The sequence below is a fragment of the Muscardinus avellanarius genome (genome assembly GCF_963383645.1).
Source record: "Muscardinus avellanarius genome assembly, chromosome: 1".
Classification (NCBI taxonomy): Eukaryota; Metazoa; Chordata; class Mammalia; order Rodentia; family Gliridae; genus Muscardinus; species Muscardinus avellanarius.
The window spans coordinates 138996631-139015636 of record NC_137786.1 but is presented as its reverse complement, the minus strand read 5'-3'; the positions used below and the strand labels follow the sequence as shown (position 1 = coordinate 139015636).

Genomic DNA, 19006 nt, shown 5'->3' with positions numbered 1-19006 from the left:
TCCGACACCAGCCTTGCTTCACAGCAGACTGCGATCCTGACCTTGTTGGCCCCAGCACCAGCCTCACCTCATGGCAGGCTCCGATCCTGGCCTCGCAGACCCTGGCACTGGCCTCGCCACCTGGCAGGCTCTAATCCCAGCCTGGCAGGTCCCAGCACCGGCCTTGCCACAAGGTAGGCTCTGATCCTGGCCTCAAAGGCCCCGGCACTGGCCTTGCCTAACAGCAGGCTCTGATCCCGGCCTTGTAGGCCCCAGCACTGGCCTCAACTCATGACAGGCTCTGATCTCAGCCTCACAAGCCCCAACACCGGTCTCACATCACAGCAGGCTCTGATCCTGGCCTCTAATGCCCCAGAACAGGCCTTACCACATGACAGTCTTCTATCCTGGCCTCACTGGCCCTGGCACCAGACTTGCCACCTGGCAGGCTCCTATACTGGCCTCAGAGGCCCCAGCACTGGCCCCATGTGCAGCGGGCTCCAGTCTCTGTCACTGTGAGCAGGTTGTCTCCTTAAGTTGTCCCAATGAGATAGTAAACCAAAATCTGGTGTCCAGGGCTTTGCAGAGGAATGCATGTCCTATTCGGCCGTGGTGACTGCAGCCACTGCCATCTTGTCCCTCTCTCCTCCCAATTTTATTTTTTATGTTGAAACAGAGTCTAAGTTGCTGAAAAGTCTCACCAAATTGTTGAAGCTGGCCTTGAACCTGAGATCCTTTTCCCTTAGCCTCCCAAGTACTGGGATTACCGGTGTGCACCACCATGCCCAGCTAATACTATTTTCTAAAACGTATAAATTATTTGAAATTCAAGGCTCACAGTCCATTAATGTTTTATTGAAATATAACAATACTCATTGGTTTACATGTGTCTTTGGCTGCTTTTCACTACAGTGTCAGAGGTGAACAGTGTGAGAGAGGCCATATAGTCTGTGAAGCCTAAAATATTTACTATCTGTACCTTTACAGAGAAGGTTAGGTGACTCCTATTTTAGAACATCATGACAATCATGTTTATTCTTTACATTTTATTTTTACATTTTTGTTAGTTCAGCCACAAATTACAGAAATCATGACCCAAACTTGCCTAAAGAATAAAAATATTTATTATTACATACAGATAAGCTCCAGGCATGGTATTCTTTATTTTTTCTTTTCTGTTTTTGGCTTTGCATCCCATCTCAGTTCTCATTGTCCTGACAAAACAGATTATTTTTAAATTTGATCTTCTTAGTGTTTAAATGAATAAAACCTTTGTTGATAGCACATATGAGATTATTTGCAGAAATTGGTTCTTAGTGATTGTATATATTTCTCCTTTAGCAAATATAGTTAAAGAACATGTTAATCTGACTTTTAATCACAGGACCAAGTGGGTGGACTTCATTGTTGTCATATGCAATGGTCATGTCCCAGGCATCAATGATACCCACGTTGAGATCTTTGAAAATGTCCTTCATGGTTAGATACTGAATGTAACCATGAAAGTCTCCATAGTTCTCTATGTCTGAGTGCGTTTCCCTGATATTTTCTGTCTTAATGATCACTTTAGTGTTTGGGCTTCTTAAGAATAATCGTTCAATAGCCTTTCGGATGTTGATAGCTCTACGGATGAAAACTTCAAGGGGGAAGGGTCTGAAGTGGTGGCCGAAGCTAATGACAACAACTGTGTTTATGCCACCTAATAGCTGGTCAATTTCCAGAGGGATATAATGCTGATCTTTCACAGAGTAGAACTTATTGGAGATGAAAGGATAGCTGTGTTTTTTCCATTGAATACGAATGTTTCTTTCAGTATCCAGAAGCAAATGTTTATTAAAATATCCAGTTCCAGGAAGATCAAAGAATTTCAATGCTGATTAGAAAAAAGCAGATCTTTAGCTAGAAGGCAACAATTAATACTTAAAAAAATATTATCCTATCATTTCCCAATACCCACCTAGAATTTTTTCCCTTCCCTCCTTTCTGCCTTCCTTTTTTCCCCTCCTTTCTTCCTTCCTTTTTTTGTAGTGCTGAGGATTAAATCCAGAGGCACTCTACTTCTGGGCTATACCCTTTAGACCCCTTTTTTTGTGGTACAGAGGATGGAACCTAGGGACATTCTATCTTTAAGCTACACACCCAGGCCTATTTTATTCTCCATTTTGAAACAGGTTCTTATGAAATTGCAGAGGGTCTCTCAAATTGCTGAGGCTAGCCACAAACTTGTTTCTTCAGCTTCCCAAATACTAGAATTACAAGCATGTACCACCATGCTTGAGTCTTTTTATTTTGAAATAGTGTCTCACTAGGTTTCTCAGAGTTTTTAAAAATTTTTTATTAGTGCATTGTAGTCCTTTATCTTAATAGAGTACAAGATGGTAGAGGCATACGTGCACATATCACCTAATTAGCCCTTCCTTACCCAATTCCTGCCCCAAACCCTCCCCCTCCTTCCTTCTCATGTTTGGCTTAGTGATTGACTTTGATATGTTTTTAATGTACATCATGGATATTTCCTTTCCCCCTCTCCCATCCCCTCAGTTAGGTCACCTTATTTGCTCATCTATAGTATCTCCTTCTTTGTCTAGAGTCTCTACTATAACCCCATTTTCTCCCTAGTTTTTGCATATTAGGGAGGGTTGCTGAGAGTCTTCCTAAGTTGCAGAGGCTGATCTTTTACTTTCAATCCCACTGTCTCAGCCACCCAAGTATTTGGATTATAGATGCATGCCACCACACCCAGCCCCAGGTTATTTTTATTGGAGGCATTCTTCCCTCTGGGGTAGATTACTAGTTCCTATGTGTGAAGTGTCAGTCAAAATGTAAATTTTTATTAGAGTTTATTATGAGAAACATTTCTTATATGAGAGTATAAGATCTATTGTAAATTAAAAGTCTCAAGCAGGGGTGGTGGCACATGCTTGTAATCCCAGCATTTGGAAGTCTGAGACAGGAAGATTGTGGTTTGTAGATAGCCTCAGCTACTACTTAGTGAGGCTCTTTGCAGTTCAGTGAGACCCTGTTTTAAAATCAAGTATAAAAAATAGGGTTGGGGGTGTGGCTCAGAGGTAGAATGCTGCTGGCTTCCATCCTGGATGCCATAAAAAAATAAGTCAAATCTAGAAAGCTAAATGAAGTGGTAAACAAAACAACACATCGATAGAATAAAAAGACCTTGTTAAAACTATTTTTAAATCAGCCTGAATTTCCAAGAGTATAAAGTAACTACATACTGTTTAAAACTTTGGGAAAGTATTTCAACCACTGACGTAGTGTAGAGTCTCCCAGGAGGTAAATGGATTTCCCCTTCAAGCAGCCACTTATCTTCATTTTATCTAACTGAATCTGGTTGCAAAATGTTGTTATCCAACTTTCTTGTAAAGTGTAGCCGCCAGGGACAGGAAGCTCCATTCCAACTTGGCACTTCTCTCTTATCTTCTTAGGCCCTCCAGAGAGAGATACTCGTGTTAAGTGGTTTCAGTGGCATAGGGGACACAGCCCAAGCTCTTTTTTGACTTTTTAAAAAATCTTTCTCTAGTCCTCTAATTCCTGCTGTTTCTGTCCCTTCCTAGTACTATTTGATTATATATATATATATATATATATATATATATATATATATATATTTTTTTTTTTTTTGCAGAGATGGAACCTAGAGGCATTCTACCTCTAAGCTACGCTCCCAGCCCTATTTTTTATTCTTTATTTTGAAACAAGGTCTCACTAAGTTGCAGAAGGCCTCACTAAGTAGTTGAGGCTGTCCAGTGAATCTGCGATTCTCCTGTCTAATCCTCTCAAGTACTGGGATTACAAGCGTATGGCACCATGCCTGGCCCGAATATTATTTTTTTTATCATTAGCTTTCTTTTAGGTGTTCCTACTCATTCTTTTGAGAGATTTTTGAGTTATTTTGAATCCTCCTTTTCATTTTCTCCCACATCTGGTCTTTAGTTAAGTCTTTTTTTTGTTGTTGTTGTTGGCCTGGGGATGGAGACCAAGGGCGTCAACCTCTGAGCTACACCCCCTTCCCTACTTTTTATTCTTTATTTTGAAACAGGGTCTCACTAAGTTGCAGAGAAGCCCACTAAGTAGCTGAGGCTGTAGGCAAACTGCATTCCTCAGGTCTTTGCCTCCCAGATGCTGGGATTACAAGAAGCATGAGCCACCATGCCTGGCCTTAGTTTAAGTCTTGATGTTCCTTTTTTTTCCCCCTCATCTCTGATGATTCTGTAGTGACTTGAGTCTTTTCTCTAATCTGAATGAGGTCAGTGATCTTCCACTTGGTGTTTTTTTTTATTCAATCACTTATCTATCAATGAAGAAATAATCTTGATTCTTTCATGTTTTAAAAATTGCTTACATATTATTATATATACATATAAACACATAAAACTTCAGCTGGGCATGGTGGTTTATGCCTATAAATCCAATACTTGGGAAGCTGAGACATGAGGATTGTAGTTTGAGGCCAGTCTTAGCAACTTAGATTTTTAAAAAAGGGTGTGGGTTTAGCTTACAGGCAGAGCACTGAGTTGAATCCCTATTAAAGAAACAAAAACAAACAAAAACCTTCAAGCAGTATAAAACACCTAATACAAGTTAGTTTTCAAAATAGTATTTTACTAAAAGTGACAGCAACTTCCAACACAAACGAATATCCTGAGATATTTCAGCAAGTTCTGCCATGCTCTGCCTTCAAGGTATTCTATGTGGCAGGGCACCAAATGTTCTGCCATGGCACACAAGGAGTCATCTGATGTCTCACAATGTGTTTCCTGGCCACTTTCTACGCTGCTACCCTACTGCGGAGAAAGTGCCTCATAGTTTAGGGTTTCTGCTTTTTAATGGTGCTGTGGATGGACCCTGGAATTTCATGCATGCAGGGTTAAGCACTCCATCACTGAGCTACTTCCTTACCCTTCATATTTCAGGTTTGGTTACATCAGTCTTTCTGTACTGATGCAACTTCCCATTTTAGATAGGAAACAAGCTTGAATGCTACAAAAAAGGCCAAAATAATAAGAAATAGAAATGTATTTTTCCCTTGCAACACAGTTCCAGAGTAAGCAGGCTAGGGCTAAGATGATATTATAGGTGTCAGGAACACTGGTTTCTTCTGTCTGGTTGCTCTGCCATTCTTAACATATGGCTCGATTTCACAGTCTAACAGGGCTCTTTTCTTTCCCACATGTTATCTTTAGCTCACCTAATAGGGGAGAAATGAATGCTTTTAAGGGCATAATAACTGAGCTGGGTGGGGTGGGGGCACACTTGCAATCCCAGTACTTGGGAGGCTGAGACAGGAGGATTGTGAATTTGTGGTCAGCCTCAACTACTTAATGAGGCCGTTTGTTTAAAAATAAAGATGAAAAAATAGGGCTTGGAGTGCAGCTCAAAGGTAGAATGCTCCTGGGTTCAACCTCCAGTACCTCAAAATGAGAAGGCATAATAACTAAGAATTTGCTGTGATACTTTCATTCACATTTCTAGAAATAATTAAGTCATGGTCAAAGAGTGCACAAAGAAAGATGGCCATGTTTCCAGCTAAAATAAGGGCTTTTTTTTTTTTTTTTACTAAAGAGGGAAGAGGAAATGGAAATTGAGGGATTCGTTACAGTCTCTGCTTTGCCTTCCTTTTTTAGTCCTTTCCAAGGCCTTGGGGTCTCTGGTTGCTGATGTCTACAGACTAGTACTTCATTACCTGATTGCACAACTACTTACATTGTATTAGGTATTATATAAATCATTTAATGATGGTGTAAAGTAAATGGCAGGATATATGTAGGTTATATGCAGTCACCATACCATTTTATATAAGACTTGAGCACCTGAAGATTTTGGCGTCCAGAGGGGAGCCCAAAACTAAACCTCCATGGATACCAAGGAGAAACTACATTTGTAACCTGTGAAACAGTGACAAAATGGTGCTGGGAAAGGGTTGGGAAATATATGTGGAATAGCTCTTAAATCCTGGTGATTTGGCTTGCCATAGGGAGTTTTCATAATCCTATAATTGTGTTGGAATTTTGGTGCGGCATGTCTGGGCTTTTGAGAGGTCAGATAGTACTGCATCCTGGATGGTTGAATACCATAGCCTTAGAAACTCAAGATCCACATAGTCTACTGCCATATCTAAGGAGATAGCTTTTGAGGTTATTACTGAAAAGCATATCTTGTATGATATTTGTGGGTCAGGGTATTCATTTTCTTATTCCTACTATTATATATTTTAAATAGGCTTGATATTTTAAACAATAAGTGGTTAGCAGTATACGATTCCATTATCTTTTTAATTAGTTTAGAGACTGTGCAAGACTCATGGCCCCAAAGATATTTAGGTTCTGATTCCTTGAACCCTTGAATATGTTGCCTTCCATGACCAGAAAGACTGTTGAGCTGTGACCAAGAGTATGAATTTTGAGATGAGGAGAGATTATCTGAAGGTGCAGTATAATCTCATTAGCCCTCCTAAGTAGGAGAAAGATAGGACATATGAATCTGACCCATTGTTGGGCATTTGCAGTGGTTGGGGAGTGTATAGGGATGGAGGCAGACTTTAGATGCTGAAAAGGCAAAGAAACAGTTTCGTCTGTATAGTCTTTAGAAAGCAAAACAGACCTGCTATGCCTTGATGGTAGCTCAGTGAGACTTATATTGGCCTTTTGAACTAACTACACAATGAAGGTATAATGCATTTTCAGCTACTTTGTGACAGCGGCAAAAAGAAACCAAAGGGGAGAAAACTGACTTCTTTCCAAAATTGTCATCCCATTCAGAAAAATATATTTTTCTACTCATAAAAATTTATTTTATGCCATTTAGTCTTTCTAAGCCAAGCATGATGGCACATGCTTATTATCCCAGTACTTGGGAGTCTGAGCCATAAAGATTGCAGATTCGTGGCCAGGAGGATAGCAATGATCTCAGGAACTTAGCGAGGATCTCAGCAACTGAGTGAGACCCTGCTTTCAAATAAAGATAAAATACAATAATGCTGGGGATGTAGCTCAGAGGTATAATGCCATTGAGTTAAATCCCCAGAACTCCCCATCCTCACCCCACACAGATGTCTTTCTATAGGTCGTTTTGATCAGTTGCAAGCCGGCATTTTAAAACACTGAAGGGATCATACCACTGTCTTCCTCATTGGTCAATGTGGCTTTCAAAAGAATATTGAATAAACACTAAAATCTTCAGTGTGGCATTTGAGAACCTTTGTGATTCAGTATCCTTCTCTCTTTCTAGCCTCTTTCTTGGTAACATCCTAACATTTGCTCACCTTCTTGGCCTATTGAGTAAGATCCATGATCATTTTGCTCCAGACTAGAGTTATCAGATTAAACAGATGGTAAGATTAAAAAGCATAGGTACAACATTACATTGGAATTACTTCTAACAAGGAATACTTCTATTGGGTATTAAGGATTGAACCCAAAGGCATTCTACCTCCAAGGTATACCCCTATCCATTTTTTAAAGTTTTTTGGTTTGAAACTGAGGTTTGCTAGGTTGCTAAGGCTGGTCTCAAACCTTCAGTCCTCCTGTCTCAACCTTTCAAGTACAGGAATTATAGGCGAGTGCCACCATGCCTGGCTAAGGAACACTTTTTAAAATATATGTTGCATGCAATATTTTTCCTGTCTCTCAATATATCAGCAATTAGAAATTACTCAAATTACCCTGTGTTATTATTAACTTAACTTTGGCAACTCTACCCATGATCTTCATGTGGTTTCTTGACTACAAATACCCTTCTGGGCTCAGTCAAATAGTAACTTTAACATAAATTCTTTTGTATTTTGCTTCCTTTATGATGTTGATAGAGTGAATGCTTTTCAGATTAGAAGCTTATTAAGCACTTGTTTTCTCCATTTCTCTCATAATGCCTCATATCTATTAGACCCTCGATAAATGTCTGCTAAAGAAATAAAAAATCAATAATAAATAATTTCACCAATATTTACCAATATTGTTTACTAGTATTGTTGGTAAACCAAGGTTTTATAAAGTTATTTATTTTTTGCTATACTACGAATGGAGCCCAGGGACATTCTACCTCTGAGCTACACTTCTAGCCCTGTTTTATTTTTTATTTTGAAATAGGATCTCACTGAGTTGCAAAGGGCCTCACTAAGTAGTTGAGGTTGGCTGCAAATCATGATCCTCCTTTCTCAGCCTCCAGAATGCTGGGATTACAAGCATGCACCACCATGCCTGGCTAAAGTCATTTTAAAACTAAGGTAGTATAAATATTGTTCCTTTATATGTAAGGCTGCTTTATGTTTGCAATTAAAATAATAAGATAAAAACTACATATACAATTGTTAAGTGCATTATCTAAAAGTTAGAGGTTGTTGGGCATGGTGGCACAAACTTGCAATTCCCAGTATTTGGGAGGCTGAGACAGGAATATTGCAGATTTGTGGTTAGCCTCAGAAACTTAGTGAGGTCCTCCACAACTTTGTGAGACCCTGTTTCAAAATAAAAGAACAAAATATGTCTGGGGTATAGTTCAAAGGTACGATGCCCCTTGGTTCCATCCCCATTACCACAAAAACAAAAACAAAAGAAGTTGGCGGTTTTGCCAACAGAGAACCAAAACTCCAATTTTCCTACTCTGAAACCAAGGGTGCCTATCAAAAACATATGCACAGCACTACAGACTCTAGGAGATGATTGGAGGATACTAATACTTCCTCCTTTCAGATAAATCAAAATAAAACCTATTATAAATAGTTTAACATAATTTACTTGAATTGATTTCTCTCTTTAAAGTTCAGCATGATTGACTGTGTGATACTTGCTAGGGGTTATGCTCCAGGGAAACTACTATTAATAACACTGATATATTTTCTTGTGTATAAGACGCGTGCCGAGCAGCACCCACCACAGGATAGAGCAGACTTACTGTTACATCCGGAGACATTAATATATTTATAGTTTTTCATTATTTCGACTCCTACTTTGGACCTTCAAAAAATGAGACAGCACATTAGCCTGTCATATGTCCATATAATACAGGCAACATGAATAACTTGCTTGTAAGTGAGAGATAATGTTTAATTTTCTATAACTGAAAACTATTATATTTATTGTAAATTTTAGACATATTGGGTATTAAAAATGAACTAGGATTTTGGAAAACTACTTTTCCCTTTTCTTTTCTGCTCTATTCTTTTTGTACTATGATTCTACCCAAGACCTCGTATATATTAGGCAAGAACTCTACCTGAAATTCAGGCAGCTTGAATTATCTGCCACATGCAATTGGTGTGCCCTGGAATTTTAGATTCAAAATATTTACCAAATCTGCAAGTTTTCTATCTGGTTTTATACGACACATTCAAGTGTATATAATAGTTCCGAATTACTAATTGGCTAGCTTGTCTCTGTTTTATCCCACCTAAATTCTTCAACATAACTGCCAGAGCACTCTTTCCAATTGCAGATGCAACTGCATTACTGTTTGAGCTTTTTATTATCTCCCCATCACTTTCGTAAGGATTTCAGCCCCCTTACATAGCACATGGACCCCTTATCTCAGGGCCCTTACTTTTTTCTTTAACTATGTTTCCTGCTTTATTCATATTCAATCTTTTGTACATACTTGATTTCTTTGGATTCTAAGTTTTATGAAGAAAGGTAATGTATTTGATTGGTCTACTTATGTATCCTTACTACTATCAAAGTGGTTGACAGAAAGTAGTGTCCAGTTTGATACAAGCATAATGTACACTGCATTCCTTTCCTCTAATTGATGAAAGACTACTTGACTCTTCTTGCTTCGAGACCCCCTTTTCACCTCCACTCTCTTTTTTATTTGCTTTCTGTTTCAAATCTCTATCTTCTCTCTCTTGTCTGTCTGTCTGTCTGTCTGTCTCTCTCTCTGTAAATGGAGGTGGGCAGGAAGGGGTTAAAGGTATAATGGGGACTCAGAGATCCTCTTTATTGTGGATGTCTCTTCAGGTCTAATACCATGAAATGAAAAGACAAGCATGTTTTTCTCTTTATTAGGATTTAGGCATAAGGACGTTTAGTGGATGGGAAGAGATTTAGTGAATTGCACCATCAGAGATAAAAATAAAAAGAAATAGAAACCCAACTGTGCTTTACTTATTCAGAAATAAGTTGAGTAGCTTAGTCATGAACTGAATAGATCAGAAAGCAAAGCTTTCATAATAGTAAGATTCTGGAATACATGTTATATTTTCATGTTTGGAATTTACCTTTACTTCCTCTGAGTATATTTTTTGAAAGCTTAAGGGGGAAAATTTTCAAAGATTGACTTTGAAAATTGCTAAGAAAGTGATTTCTGGGAACCTAGCATTTCAGTGACACCAAGCTAAGGGACATTAAATTCCCATAGAATGTGTGTTGGGGCAAGGGAAGAGATTTTGGTAGAATGGAAAGAGAAAAAGAAGTAGACTGAGGCCTATGGAAAGTTAGCAAATGAACAGAGGACTCTGGAATTGATAGGTGTCTCAGGACTTGGCTCACCATTCTGGGACTTGTGATGGCAGATAGTTTTGAAAATCTCCAATGTGGCCCATGAAGAGACCCTGAAGGTTCATTCTAAGTAATGAAATGTTTTCTAGCTCAGTGGAGAACAAGGAGACAGAAAGTGAATGTCTGTTTGTTTCTAATCAGAGAAGAACGGCATGGTGTGGCTGCAGCCAGGAGTGATAGGGAAAATATGCTGATGCTTGAGCATAAGGAGCCTTTTCAAAGGCAGAGCTTCCAGGAACTTCTAGGGCAGAACTTGACACAGATGAAGCACTCCTCTACCCTGTGAAGTGCATACTGAGATACATCTGACCATGATATCAACTTGAGATGACCCATGGGGGCTGGCTTTCAGAAAGCTTGCTCAGGCTGCAGTGTAGAGCTGGTTAGAGGAGGATGTGATTGGTGGAGGGGGAGACCAGTTGGGAAACTGTCAGTGTATTCTAGACAGCATGATGGTAATCTGAACTTGGAAAGCAGGACTAGGCATGGAGAAAAATGAATATATGCAAAAGATTTAAGAGGCAGAGTCTACAGAATATGAAATGAGAGGCGAAGGAGCATGCTGCTATTGTACACTTACCAAGGACTTTCTTTTTAGTGGAGCATCTATGAATACATAGAATACTTTCCCACAGAAGGTAGTTTGTAAAACCCAGTTATATAGTAAAATACAATGACTGAATGTGACAATACCAGTTATTAAGGAGAAGTATAGGCATATATATCATAGATGTCCAAACTGTGAAGCCCTCTTTTAAAGAAAATTTTCATGAAAATGCAAACTATGGTATGGAGTCATGAACAGGGGCCCCCATGACAGCACCTGAACCTGCAGTACAGGAGGCATCTGTGAGGATCATGATGAATATTGAGACAGACAGCACAGCTCTGTCTGGAAACAACTCTCATGGTATTTAAAGGTATACTCATGGGAAACTATTGTAAATCTAAAAATTATTGGCTTCAGAATTTGTAGCTTCTTGCTTGATTTGGCATAAGACTGATGAAGGGCAGAAGACTCCAAGGAGGATGCTGAAGACAGCAACTTCTGTGGCTTTGCAAAACTCCCATTAAAAACTTATCTTCCAAAACATTCCTAACACAATGCTTCTCCTAATCCAGAGACAGTTAATGATTTAATGACCCAGCCTTAATTCTGTATATCTGTAATAAAAGGAAGAGCTGAATTTTACTTTAGGAGTTTGCTTTCTCCTCTCTCACCTCTTGGAGACCAAGAATAAAGTCTCAAGAGTGTTTTTTCATCATGTTGTCCAGTGCCCTGCTGGTGCAGAGCCCAGCATATACTCACTTATGAATAAGATCTTTCTCCTTGACAGTAAGATAAGAAATTTTTGATTGTTGAGTGCACTTGTGGGTCAAGGCATCACAGGACATTTCTTGAGGTTTTATGCAGTAGAAAGCTTCTTGGTCTCTGCCATGCAGGTATGTGCATAGTTGAGCACTTGACTTGAGGACTATGCCACATTCTGCGATGACTTGGGAAGTGCCATTAACAAATTTGCCTTTGAAAGCAATTTTGTTGTATCCTTGCTTCCTTGCCCTCCAGAGAGCTGATGCTCCTTCGCTGGGGTGGATGAGCAGGAGAGACAGGAAGAACTGGCCCTCCCAGGACAGAGTGAAGCTGATGAGGTAGGTGCCATTGTTGAAGTCAGTCACCTTTCCTGAAGCGCCCGCCTTCAGTGCTGGGGAGAACATCCTGGCCCTCAGGAAATCCCCTCCATATTCCTTCCTGCGTCCCAGGTGGTCCCTGGCCTCCAGCAGGACGTGCAACTGGTCCCCTCTGCAGTATGTGTCTTGAGGGTTGAGGATTGTCGCCCTGCAGTGTTCGGCACTGGTGGCGGCATTCACATTGGTGAAGGGCCTGGGCGGGATCAGCTGGTCTAGTTTCTCCAGGATCTCCCTTATCTTCTCCTCAGTCTCTGTCAGTGACTTTACTGAGCTCATTGGTGTTTCAGGATATGAGGGTGTTAAGGAGGTGTTCCATTGATGGGGGAAAATAGGTAAGTTTAGAGCAGACGAAAGCTAAAAAGAAATGAGACATATGAAATGAACCTGCTCTTAGTCATTTTTACTTCTAATAAATCTGAATATTCACTTTTCTATTATCATAATCAATCTTCTTTAAATTCTCTGGCAATTTTGCATAAACTGTAAGTATTTATTTATTATTATTATTTTTTTGCGGGTCTGTCTAGGGATGCAACCCAGACACATTCGACCTCCGAGCTACAGCTCCTGCCCTACTTTTTATTCTTTATTTTGAAACCGGGTCTCACTGAGTTGCAGAGGGCTTCACTAAGTAGCTGAGGCTGTCTGCAAACCGCAATCCTCCGGTCTCAGCCTCCCTAATGTTGGGATTACAAGTGTGTACCACCATGCCTGGCGTAAGTATTTATTTTTTTACCTTAATATTTTAGACAATGTCTGAGCAGTTATATATAAATATACTCAAGCTGAGAAATAGAGTTCAGAGAATACATATCAGTAATAAATTAATGCTGGTACATTTTTTCTTTTTATATGAAACAAAATGAATAATATCTGCTAGTTTCACCTTAATACCCTTTTTGCCTATGTCTTATTGTCTTTTTTCCCCTAATGGATTATGATAAACTACCATCAATTATCTCCAAGTTAGTATTAGACACCTCAAGTTTGTACTAGCCTCACATGAAATCTTCAGACTTCTTGAGGATCGTCCTACTTTTCTATTATTACACCGCAAGATTGTAACTAGACCTCACAGGAAGACTTCAGAATTCTTGAGGATTGTCCACTTAGTTTTCTCCCCTCCTTTTTAGTTTATTCACCTCTCCTTCCCCCTTAAAGCTCTTGAGTGTCTTCTTATGCTTCTCAGGGTAAAATCTAGCCTTGCATGACTTCATGCTGTGGTGTCTTTTGCATTCCCTAGTTCTTCAGCTTCTTTGGTGTACTCTATGTATTATGTTAGCATTATTTTTTATTGGTGCATTGTAGTCATACATCTTAATGGGGTACAAGATGGTAGAGGCATACGTTCACACATCACTCATATAGCCCTTCCCCACTTCCCACCCAATTCCTTCTTCCCTTCACTCAGTCTCATGTTTGGCTTAGTGATTGACTTTGAAATGTTTGTGAGTGTACATCATATGTACTTGGAAATTTCCCTGTTTTCCCCTCCCATCATCCTCAGGTCACCTTATTTGCTCATCTGTGGTTTTACGTTCTTTGTCTAGAGTCCCTCCTATGATCTATTGTCTCCAAGACTAATTACTCTTATTTTTAGGATGCTGAGGAGTTTTTAATCAGTGAATACAAATATTTCTATCTCGTATAATGAGAAAAAATATCCAATTTAATTTTATAAGATATTAATACATCTTATACTAAAACCTGGTAAGCACAGGACAGGGAAAGTAAAAGTTTATTTCACTCATAAACATGTCTTCTAAAAAGATATACATAGATAGTTTAGGTGGATAAAGAGCACTCTCTCTCTCTCTCTCTCTCTCTCTCTCTCTCTCTCTCTCTCTCTCCTTTCACAGTTGTTTATGGATTAAATCAGGATTGTAAAGAGGGCTCCAGAGAGAAAAGTCTCTCAATGTAACTTATATTTTAGTGCATTAAAGACAAAATCTCATAATTTTTGTTCCCAAACTTATTGGGTTTACAGTTGTCAAAAAAGCATTTAAAATTCTTCAAAATATATTTAACATTAATGTTCAATAAATGAAAAACCTAAACACTTTTACAACCAACAAGAAAACAAGAATTTTGACTATACCAACCAAATTAATGATCAACATATTATAAATCCTGAGCTATCAAGTAAAAGAAATAAAAAAGACCACAGCAGTATGAGAATTATAAAACTGTCTTTTCTTTTTTCTTTTTTTCTTCTTTTGTTTTCTGTCTATATTGTAAATGTCTACCAAGAAAAACAGTTTTTAAATTATTGGCATTAAGAAAGTCAACTAGAGCCAGGTGTGGTGGCTCACACTTGTAATTCCTGCGCTTGGGAGGTTGAGACAGGAAGATCGGGCAGGTTTGAAGCCAGCCTCTGCTGGCTTAAGAGACCCTGTTTCCAAATAAAATATAAAATAGGTCTAGGAGTGTAGCCTGGAGGTAGAAGGCCCCTGGGTTCCATCCCCAGTACCACACACACACAAAAAAAAAAAAAAAAAGAAAGAAAGAAAGAAAGAAAGAAAGAAAGAAAGAAAGAAAGAAAGACAGCTAGGGGCTGAATACAATCTAAACTTATACAATTTGTAATATTATCTATATCAGGAGTAATTTTTAGAAAATGCAATAGGAACAAATCTTTGATCTTAATAGAGCCATTTAAAAACTCTCTTAGGAACATTTAAAAAAATTTCTCAATGAATAAAAAGGTATAGCCCTTTGATGTGGAGAAGGGCTAACATAAAAATGTCAATTTTCCTGAAAATAATTTAAATATTTTCCATATCTAATTACATTCTTAAAAGGATTTTTGGGGGAGAGTAAGATAAGAGTAATTGGGTTAACTTATTCTAAAATTTTGTCAAAAATAGATGACCAAGCCATGCATGGTGGCACATGCTTGTAATCCCAGCATTCAGGAGGCTGAGACCAGAGGATCGTGGTTTGCAGATCTGATATTAGTGAGGCCCTCTGCAACTCAGTGAGACCTGGTTTCAAAATAAAGAATAAAAAATAGAGCAGGGAGTGTAGCTCAGAGGTCGAATGCCCCTGGGTTCCATCCCCAAACCGCAAAATAAATAAATAAATAAATAAATAAAAATAGATGTCCATATATAGCTAGGAACTATTTAAAATTATACTAAAACTAGCATAAACTCCATTAGTAAAAGGCTAGTGCAAGTGCATTATTAAGGAAGTAAGCCAACCAAATAGAATATATTTCTCTAGAAACAGACTTTCTTATGCATAGCAGTTTATCATGTTAGCAGCAAAATCAGGAGTCAGAAAATTATATTTAGCCTGGGTGTGGTGGCACACTCCTGTCATCCCAGTATTTGGGAGACAAGACAGGAAGATTTCAGGTTCAAGGCTAATATACAGTAACTTAGCAAGACCCTTCGAAATAACAAAATAAAAACTGCTGGAGTGTAGCTCAGAGGTAGAACACCCCTGAGTTCAATCTTCCGAATCACACAGATACACAAATTATGCAGTAAATTGTATTAGAAAAATTGTTTACTATACTGAAAAAGCATGAAAATACTATTCCATACTGTATACTAAAGATTCAGATGAATGAAAGACCTAAATAGGAATAACTAAAAATGCAATATAAAGAATTTTAGAGAGTCAGACATGATGGTACATGCCTGTAATCCCGGTACTTGGGAGGCTGAGACAGGGGAATCATAGGTTTGAGGGCAGCATTGGCAAGTAGTGAGACTTTCATCAACCTAGCAAAACTATGTTTTAAAATGAAACTAAAATAAATCTAGAGGTGTAGCTGGAGCTAGAATGACATTAGGTTAAATCCCCTGCAACACACACACACACACACACACACACACACACACACACACACACACACACATTTTTAGATGCAATGTTAATTTATCTGTAGAACTCTAAAATACTAATGAAGCAATGACTATAAATAATTTAAGTATTTATCAAACTAGTAGGCAATGAACTTATAGATAAAAATCAATAGCATTCATACAGATAAACTAAAATCAGAGAGAATAAAATCAAACAGATGATCTGATATATGGAGGCACAGAGACAACAAAGTGCTTGGTTATAAATTTAGCACATGTCTAAGATTTACACAAAGAATACTCCTAAGACACTACTTTAGGAAACAAAATGGGGCAAATGGGAAGACAACTATGTTCTTGTGTAGAAAACATCATAAAGTTATTGTTACTTTTAAAGTTAATTTTTGCATTTGGTGAAATCACAATAAAAACATTACTATTATTATTTTCTGGCACACACAGGTCATTTATAAAGTTCACTTGAATAGATACATATGCAAGAGTAACCAAAAAAACATATGAGGAATAGCAAAGCAGAGGTGATGTGTGTGTGAGGGTACTATTAGCCTTACTACATATTAAAATTTGGTTTACAAATCTTCTGGAGTAGGGTGGAACATGAACAGACAAAGAACATAACTGTATATCAGAAATAAAAGTCATCACACACACACACACACACACACACACACACACACACACACACACACAGTATCCTGTAGAAGCTGCAATAAAAACCAGTGGTGGTATAGATTGGAGATTGCAATAAGGTTAGGATAAATAGAGAGCGACATTGAAACTTAAATTAAATCAATGCCTCATAATATTCAACAGAACAAATTGCAAGTAGATTAGAAGTTTAAATATAGACAATATAGACAATGGAACTATACAAGAAAAATATTTTTTAAGTGTGTAGATTCCGATAATTTTGATTTGGTGAAAGATTTTTTAAATATGTATTAATACACAGAAAACAGTAAAGGAAACTGGGTTACTAGGACAATGACTTTTGCAGGTATGAAGAAATAATGGGCAAAATGACAAAAGCAAACTGGATTCGCACAGTCATGGAATGTCTGCACCTGATTTACTGACAAGTACTCATTTAGTAAAGTAGAAGTTGGTGACCTTCAGAAGGGCTGGGTTTTTTTTTTTTTTTTTTTTTAGGGAGAATGTGGGAGGTAGAATCCTGATTAGAAGAGATTGAGGATAAAATGAAAAGGAGGTACAGTCTATCATTTCTCTGAAGTTAACTAGAGAGAGAACAAAGCAAGTGGGATTAGAGTGGTGGGAGAGAAGGGACAGGATTGATGAACAGGTTCAGAGCTGGTTTCCCTCAGACTGGTGGAGGCTTCAAATCAAGCTGGAGAAAACTGTTCCTACCTTTTTGGAGTCTTGAGTAATGATGTAAGTTATCCAGGAAATGACTAAAAGAGATATCAACATCAGCAGTGTTTTTTGAAGTTTCAATTTTGAGGACATGATTGGTTCACTCTAGGAAGGAAGGCACAAGAGACAGAATGCCATGAGAAGCCAGTCTAGGTACTCTTTGCTTTATTCTTAACTTGCAATTTGCCTCTAAGATTTTGTTTTCCTGGGTGATCCACTTCCTTTGTTCCCTCTCCTAACCAGTGATTCATACTACTGACCCCTTTGCCCACCTAGTGGCTACTCCCTCTCCAAGTCTTAGTTAGGATTGTTGCTTCCTCCTGCTGTGTCCTTGACATGGGAGTCAGCTGGCCTTCCTACAGTCTCTTAATGTGCTCTGAAGTTTCACACAGCACATCACAATTCTACTTAATCACCATTACAATGAATAATCCCCCCGCTTGGGAGGCAGAGACAGGAAGATCGCGCAGGTTCGAAGCCAGCCATGTGCACAGGCTTAGGAGACCCTGTTTCCAAATAAAAATGTAAAAATAGGTCTGGGAGTATAGCCCGGAGATAGAAGGGCTTCCAGGAACCCCAGTACCACCAAAAAAAAAAAAAAAGAACACTTGATTTTTTTTTATTTTTTAAATTTTTATATGGATCATACTGAAAATAACATACATTCAGACTGTGCTTGATGCCCTCAAAAACTTAATTCTAAAGATGTCTTTTGGGGAAAGACTTGAGATTGTAAATGGGACAAGAATATGTTTATGTTACAAAACAGCATCTATGGTTGGGGCATTCACTCAAACCACCCCCGCAGAATGGCATGGGGCTGTAACTATCTTCTGTATTTCTATCTTTTTAATAAACTTCTTTAAATCTTCAGCAAGAGTCTGGGCTAATGTGTATTTATCCTTAGCAAAGGACAAGAACCCGCAGTTTTTCTGTTTTTGTGTTTTGTTGTGGTTTGAGGGAAATTGTGTCTGGGACCCTAACAGGGGTCCCTGGGGACAGTTTCCCTAAACCGCAACATAGTCTCAAAACCGTAACATTTTTGGCACCTAACGTTTTGGGGCAATGCAGGGCACATGGCTCAGTAATTTTCAAGGGACATTTTGGCTAGTGGGTCGGTAGGGAGCAGCAGCTTTAGCTCCAGCTGTAGAGCTGTCGAGCTTTAAAACAACTATAGAGCAGCCTTTTCATCACTGCATCTCTGAAAGTGAATTCCAGGGCATCTCGCTGGTGGTCCTGGTCCTGGTACCACTACACCCCAAAATGTATGTACCTTCATGGAGCATCTGGGAGGTAATTCTGGTTCATGGGGACCCCCCGGCCAAGGAACTAGCCTGCAGTCGAATCCCCTACAGGAAGTAAACACTTTAAATAGCATAGGCTTGATAGGCCCAATGAGTGCCCATCCATTCTGCCCACATTGAAGATGGGACACTCTTTTAAAAGCCCTATACAAAGTTAAATCTAAAAAGAAAGGCCCATGACCCACCTTCAGAAAGCTCCTCAAATGGGAGATGCTAGCCAGCACCCATTTCTAAATAGCAGTGAGTTTTTCTTTCTTTTTTTCCCCTGTAATTGGAAACAGGTTCTAGGGAGATAAGCTAGCTTGCTTTTAGCGGCAGCACC

General features: G+C 38.8%; 2 protein-coding genes across 2 annotated transcripts in view; one reads left to right on the top strand and one right to left on the bottom strand.

Annotated features, from left to right (window-relative positions):
• Positions 1-1316: 1316 nt before the first annotated feature.
• Positions 1317-12503, bottom strand: LOC308264245 (NXPE family member 1-like; the record flags this gene model as incomplete). Its single annotated transcript, XM_080697381.1, has 4 exons — positions 11794-12503; positions 8887-8948; positions 3213-3425; positions 1317-1852 (listed from the first exon to the last, which is right to left on the bottom strand). The coding sequence occupies exons 1-4, from the start codon at positions 12447-12449 to the stop codon at positions 1317-1319; spliced, it is 1467 nt and encodes a 488-aa protein (XP_080553507.1). The 5' UTR covers positions 12450-12503.
• Positions 12504-16993: 4490 nt separating this feature from the next.
• LOC308279730 (NXPE family member 2-like) overlaps positions 16994-19006 on the top strand; it is a gene marked incomplete at both ends in the record, with an annotated part of 83412 nt that continues 81399 nt past the window's right edge. The window contains one exon of the mRNA XM_080719860.1: positions 16994-17006. Within this exon, the coding sequence (XP_080575986.1) occupies positions 16994-17006 (13 nt within the window). The remainder of the gene's footprint in view (positions 17007-19006) is intronic.